Below are 7,147 nucleotides of genomic sequence, written 5' to 3'. Positions count from 1 at the left end.
AGAGCAAAAATTTGATCATTCATGTAGATTTTCTAAAAACTTTTTAATATCTGTCACAGAAAGTGAGAAATAGAATTTCTTGGGTTTCATGAATCTTGAAACCATGGAGTAAAGTATTTTGTTGAGTGTCTTTAATTGGATTACCTTTTTAAATGTATTTTTGCATTTAAACGTGGGAATTGGTTGGAATATAATTCTAATTCCTATAAAATCCCACAAAATAATGCGTATAAATCATGTTCCACTTAAGGAGAGAAATGGGAGGATACGGAGAGAAAGTGAGGGGTGTCGAAGGAAAATCATGTTCCCGAGTTTCATTAATGGAAGGAAAGTGAGGGGAGGGGAAGGATTTTAGAGTCATATTTTCCTTCAAAATTTTCCTCCCAAATTGGGCGGATTTGGGAAGAAAGTGAGGGGAAGGAAAATTTTAAGTTTTATTTTCTTTTTCCTCCTAACTCGGGAACACAAAAACTAAAAATTTTCCTTTCCTTTCCTTTCATTTCCTTTGAACTCGGGAATACAGAATAATTAATATTTTCCTTCACCTCCCTTTCTTTCTGTCAACATTTTCCTTCTCTTTCCGTTAATGAATTTACATAAAAACTCGGGAAAAAGGCGTAGAAGCGAATGCATTTTAGGTCTCATCCGTTAGGCATGGATTCCATTATCTCATTTCATTACTTGGTTTCTCCACTTAAAATATAGTAATTAATTATAACTTGCAATTAAAAAAAGTTCTTGAATCACAAATTATTCTAGTTTAAAATAAAAATACATATATTGATAAGCAACCATGCAATATTCGACTATATTTTTTTTATTGGACAATCACTTACTTTTATTGTTACCATCATGGCCGCTTGAGAAAATAAGCATCCATATCTCCAACCACAGCACAAAGCAAGTCTAAATATGGTGTTGGATCAGGTATATTTGCATTCACCTTCTCGAACTCCATAGTCCAGATAACCAACTTCTTATGGCCCATATCTTCAACATTAATCGTGATGATTAAGGGATTATACACCTCCAACACTCCTCCTTCAATCACCTTGAACACAATTTTGTGTAATTCGTCATCAACTTCTTCAACTATTTCTTTTGCACTTTCCACTTTTCCATCTACCGAAAAAACCATAATTAGTTTATATATATATATATATATATATATATATATATATATATATATATATATATATATATATATATATATATATGTGTGTGTGGATCACATATAAAACAAATTTTCATGTTGAATTATCATAAATGAAATAGTTTACCATGGATGAAGCGCCAGAGAATGACAGATCCAGGCGCACCCCATTGACCAGAAACTAAATCACAACCTTGAACCTTATCAGGGGCGATGACCGCAGAGTTGTTTGGTTGTGCTTGTAGATTTCATAGACCAAGTGAATATCACTTTTGATTTCAACTTCACGGACTAACTTACCTATTTTAGCCATCTTTTTTTTCTTGCGAGCCTATATCTAGCTTTGCATTTCATGGTCAAGCACTTATATATGGTTATTTCCAGTTGTGTTTTGGGCATCTTTTATGGGTATTTCCACTTGTAGTTGTGCATCTTCAAACTTTGCATTTCATGGGAATTTTAATGGAACATTTTCACTGTCCATGAGACCGATACCGACAGATGGGTATAGCATCACCGATAATGCATGAAGGACTGGACCAGCCCTCGGATGTGTATATTTCTAAAAGAAATTGGTACCTTTTAGAGTAAAACTATTAAATTCTTATTGTAGTTGTTAAGTCCAATATTTTCCCATAATGAATTAGGCATTACAAATAAGAATAAATACGATGATGATCATGGGCCGATACATACAAATACATGCAAAGGATAGTGGGCCTAACTATACAAATACAAATATATACAAAAATGGTCCCTAAACGTTACATAAAATTGCAAGATTGGTCTGTAATTTTGATATTTTCCCAAACAATTCCCTACATTTAATTTCTATTTCAGACCTGGTCGGTCTCCACAATCGCTCCATTCTGTTAGATCCTCACATGTGCAATGTGGTAATGTACATGAGGGTACATTAGATATACACTTATACAGTATAATGCCAGAAGTCTAAAATATAAACACAACCCATGAATCACTGTTTGCTTGATTGCTAGCCGTGAGCCGTCTCATTTGGTTCTGAACCGGTTAAGACTTCATAAGTGTTATGAAGTTTCTCTCTGGTAAGCGACACTACATATAAAATCGGTTTCGTGAGTTTGAATCCTGGAGAGTATTCTTGTCCACATGGACAGGTGTTAGTTTCATGGGAATCCGTGATTGTGATTCCTCGAGAGTTTATTGTTGTGAGTTTGATTCTTGTCCATATCTAGATCTTCAGTGACAATTTCATTTAAGAGCACCACCAAAACACCAAAACAAAATGATTTAACGCTTTAAAGGTCATGCTGATCAAAACCTTAAAAAGCAAAATAAAAGTCTTAAACCATTCCATAGTTACTTAAACCATTCCGAAGTTTTAAACTTATAGAAAAGCATAAACACCAAACGTGACTATTAAAAGTGAGTTTTAGTTTCAAAAATCAAGCAAAAGATGAAACAGTTCGATCACACACAAGTAACTGAAATACACCATAACACCATGCTAGTTTACAATACAAATACATATCTTCATAAGCATCAATATTTATAAATACACCAGCTGACATTTATTTATTGGACAATCACTTCCCTTTAACACCATAAAACCAAGCAAGTCGCTGTTGGAGCTGATAATGTCAGCGACAGTTATTTAGTGAATATATAGGCGACATCATGGTTACTTGAGAAAATGAGAATCCATATTTCCAACTATTCCACAAACCAGGTCCATATACGATGTTGGATCCGGTATACTTGGGTTTGCTTTCTCGAACTCTATAGTCCAGATAACAAACTTCTTATCGCCCACATCTTTGGTGGTAAAGATGAAACTAAGGGAATTATACACCTCCAAGATATCTCCTTCAATCACTTTGAACACAATTTTGTGTAATTCATCATCAATTTCTTCAATGATTTCTTTAGCAGTTTCCTTTTTTCCATCTACAGAAAAACCACAAATAGTTTGTACATATTTACATGCATAGATGTGTGTGTGTGTGTCGTGTGGTATCGATCCAACATATAACAAGTTTTTATATTCAATTAGCACGGATGAAGTAGTTTACCATGGTAGTAGTCCCACAGAATTACAGCTCCAGGAACACCCCATTCACCCGAAACTAAATGGCAAGCTGCAATCCTCTCAGGGTCCACGACTGACGTGTCGTGTGGCTTGTGCTTGAAGAGTTCAAAGACCAGGTGACGATGACATTTGATTTCAACTTCACCTGATATCTTTCCTTTGATAGCCATCTATTTTTTCTTAAGAGCACTATAACTAGCCAGTTTTCCTCTGTAATGGTAATACTTGAACAACTAATGCAAGAGGCACTTATATATAATGGATGTTGCGCGTGTTTTCTATATGTAACAGTGATTGTATGCTTGTACATCTTCAAGCTATACATGACATGGAAAGTTTAACAAAGAATTATATACAACTACCACTGGGAGACCAATACCAACAGATGGCTATACTATTACCGATAATGGACTTTGTCTGGGGAAGGTTTTAGATACCAACACTGAAAAATGTGGCTTTCTATACACATGAGCATATTCCTTAAATATTAGGTAGGCTTTTAGTAAAAACTATGAAATATTTACTATAGTTTTTATCATACTACTTTTAGTAGCACCTTTATCTCAGGCCAATGACAAGCACAATTATAATAATGTGGCACATATATATTTCAGCCCAAGGACTAGACGAAAGTGCCCTCTGCTTCCTAAACAAAGATAAAATGATTTGAACAATCTTAGACCTTTCAAAACTAAAACGTTGTGAGTTGCTACAGGAAATTTGAATAAATCATGAAAAATACGAATATTAAAGGAAAGTATGATTTGATCTGACATTGTGTGTCGTACAAAACAATAGTGGCAACGGCTTAGTCACGATCTTGTCGCCGCTAAAGATCTTTTGCGGTGATATTTGTCACTACTAATGCTACTATGCTTGTTCTGTAGGAGTTTTAGAGACATATAAAAAAACGTGAAAAACTAAGAGTTGGTGTTGGGAATGCGGACCAAAGAAATTCATAATAAGTTTAAAAGGTGAAATGGAAGGAATACAATTTGGTCTCCATAAATTACTTAAAGAATTAGGCAGCTTCTACATTACAAAATTTACCTTAAAAATTAGATGGTCTGTATGTTACAAAAAAAAAAAAAAAAAAAAAACTGTGAAACATCCAAAAATATGGTCCTAAAAATTTCATTTTATAATAGATAAAAATAGTGTTTTCAAACATCATTCGTACATCTCATCAAAAAAATGTATCTAATGTATATATCAAAATCAGAGAAAATATAAAAACGCGAAATCTCTGTGGTGTGTGCGATGCAGTCAGCCCGAGCTCGTTTCCTTGGAACCGAAAGTACATGAAATATAAACTGAAAACAGTAAGCACAAAACTTAATGAGTTTCCCCAAGATACCACATACCATCATATCACACAACGGGGCCCCGCCCACACTCATAAAACGGGCCCCGCCCACACTTGCAATACAGGCCCCGCCCACACTCACAATACAGGCCCCGCCCAATAAGCATACATACACAAGCAAATACAAGTATCACACAAACAACAAGTATATTGACATAATCAACAAGGGTCGGCCTTGGTGCCATAGACCCGCTAAAACCCTATGAGGAAAAACTCACATCGAATATAGAATGATAGCTGAACAAATCCCGACTCCAAATATCAACTCTACTCAACCCCTAAACAGAAAAATTTTCCTTAAATACCACTCAAAATGCCCAGAAGCTGAAACATCCCAAAAATACGACCGAAAATTTTTTTGTTTTGATATTACTAAAAATCACATCATCGAATGTCATATATAATAAAAACCATGGAATGAGTAACTCAAAAGTCATAGTAACTGTGTCAAAACAAAGCTATATCAATCATATCAAAATATCTGAATAAAATTCCTAGGATAAAACTGAAGCTGTGGTGTGGCGATGCCATCAACCCGAGCTCTTACCTTTGCTAGTGGAAGTACCTGAAACCAAAACTGAAACTGTAAGCACGAAGCTTAGTGAGCTCCCCTAAACTACCACATACCATATAATAACATATAAACAACTATTCGGCCTTGCCCACTGCATCAGACCGAAGTCCGGAACTAACCAGGGCCTTGTCCTCTACATCGGACTGAAGTCAGAAAACTACATCGGACCGAAGTCCGAACTGAATGGGACCCCGTCCCCTGCATCAGACCGAAGTCTGGAACTAACTGCATCAGACCGAAGTCTAGAAATGACTGGGACCTTGTCCCCTGCATCAGACCGAAGTCCAGAACTAACTGCATCGGACCGAAGTTCGGAACTGGCTGAACATAGCATAGCATACACATATCAAATAGTATGAATACATATATTGCATACTGCATCGGACTAGAGTACAAAACATGCTTGAATCACAAAGACATCAAGCACTCTAACTACTACATCAGACCGAGGTCCGGAACTACTGCTAACTAAACGGGCCGACATTGTGGCCGTAGACCCGTTCCTACTGGAAGGAAACTCACCTCGCAACGCTGGCTGCTGAGATGCTAGATCTGAAATTGTCTGACTACTGCTCCGGAACTCCCCGGCTACGAATCCCATAAACACTAAATCAAATACTGATAACAAATCTCAGGGTAAAATGATTATTTATCCCTGGACAAGTCAACTTCCAGGTCAAAGTCAACTTTCAGTTGACCAGACTCACCGAGTTGGACCGCCAACTCGCCGAGTCCCTATCATCCATTCTAATCCTCTACTCGCTTCTACCCGTCGAGTTTGGCAAAGACTCGACGGGTTCTTATTCGATACTAACATCGAGTCTAATCTTCATCCGACTCACCGAGTTGTATGAACAACTCGTCGAGTCCGATTGTTTCCAAATCCAAGTCTTAACTCACAGAGTCCTTACTCTACTCAGTGATTCACCCTAAACTCTCAAATCGGGGAAAAACCAAGGACTCTCGACTCGACTCGTTGAGTCTGAAGAACAACTCGCCAAGTCCCAAGCATGCCATTACTATACAGTCGATTTTCTCGATTCCAATGCATCCAATTCATAGATCTGGGTTCCTAGGACTGATTTCACCCATAAAGTTTCTAACTTTACGTTCATGCATGCTCATAATAAGCTAAAATGCCTAATAAGGAGCTAAAATAGGAGATCTAGGTTTGGAATGGGTGCTTAGCTCAATAAAGGTGGCAACCTTGAGCTTAAGGAGTCCTGAAGTGCTTAGATATGAAACCTATTTGTATTAACTAGCAAGCTTTTAAGGAGATCTACATGATGACAAGCAATGATTCAAGCTTTATACCTTGATGGAAGCTGGAAAGACTCACTAAAATCAGATCTTCTTTGCTCCTCTTGAGAACCCCTCTTCTCTCTTCTTCTTCTAACTTCAAAGTACACCAAAATCCTCCACAAAATGAGAAATACTCCAAGAATGGTTAAAGGAAGGCTAGGGTTTAGTAAGGGACATTCTGAGGGTGATGGAGGCTGGTTTGGGGCGCATAATAATGTTTAAATAAGGTGCAAACCCTTGGAATTAGGGTTTCATCCAGACTGGCAGACTCACCGAGTCCAAGAATATGGATTCGTCAAGTAGCCAGCTTAAAACGCGTGCAAAACTCGTCTCTACTCGACGAGTTGGGCTACAGACTCGTCGAGTACCCCTCTAGAATTGAAAATTACTTTATTTAAATCACATACCAGAAATGGGGCGTTACAAAAGCCCCTTGTAGGTCAAAGACTAAAGTCAAAGTCATAGTCAACGGCCTGAGTTGACCCAACTCGTCGAGTTTCTGCATTAGTTTGCAAAGTCAGGAAGAAACCGATCCAACTCGCCGAGTTCGCCAGAAATCCAAAATCTTAATTCATTAAGCCGACCTTATCAAAACTAAGAGCTTCACAACTCAGATCTATAACTAAAATGGCCTCAAGAAGGGTAAAGTTTCCAACTTTACACCTAAGAACTAGCAATATAGGT

General features: G+C 37.3%; 1 protein-coding gene across 1 annotated transcript; it reads right to left on the bottom strand.

The window, feature by feature from the left end:
- Window positions 1-700: 700 nt before the first annotated feature.
- LOC145095259 (kirola-like) lies at window positions 701-3,457 on the bottom strand. The gene is made up of 4 exons (XM_079033172.1): window positions 3,205-3,457; window positions 2,818-3,079; window positions 2,702-2,763; window positions 701-1,122 (listed from the first exon to the last, which is right to left on the bottom strand). Exons 1-4 carry the CDS (start codon window positions 3,389-3,391, stop codon window positions 851-853), a joined length of 783 nt encoding a protein of 260 aa, XP_078889298.1. The 5' UTR covers window positions 3,392-3,457; the 3' UTR covers window positions 701-850.
- Window positions 3,458-7,147: the final 3,690 nt, after the last annotated feature.

Source organism: Lactuca serriola, chromosome 3 (genome assembly GCF_051521515.1).
Source record: "Lactuca serriola cultivar US96UC23 chromosome 3, Lser_US96UC23_V15, whole genome shotgun sequence".
NCBI lineage: Eukaryota > Viridiplantae > Streptophyta > Magnoliopsida > Asterales > Asteraceae > Lactuca > Lactuca serriola.
Note: the sequence above shows the minus strand (reverse complement) of the source record. Positions and strands in the feature narration are given on the sequence as shown.

Excerpts from the sequence above, each read along its gene's own strand:
- LOC145095259 (XM_079033172.1), bottom strand. The coding sequence starts at position 3,391 with ATGGCTATCAAAGGAAAGATATCAGGTGAAGTTGAAATCAAATGTCAT. Across the intron at positions 3,080-3,204 it reads TCTGTGGGACTACTACCATG|ATGGAAAAAAGGAAACTGCT; the intron begins GTAAACTACTTC and ends GTTTTTCTGTAG. Across the intron at positions 1,123-2,701 it reads TGATTGTCCAATAAATAAAT|ATGGAAAAGTGGAAAGTGCA; the intron begins GTCAGCTGGTGT and ends TTTTTTCGGTAG.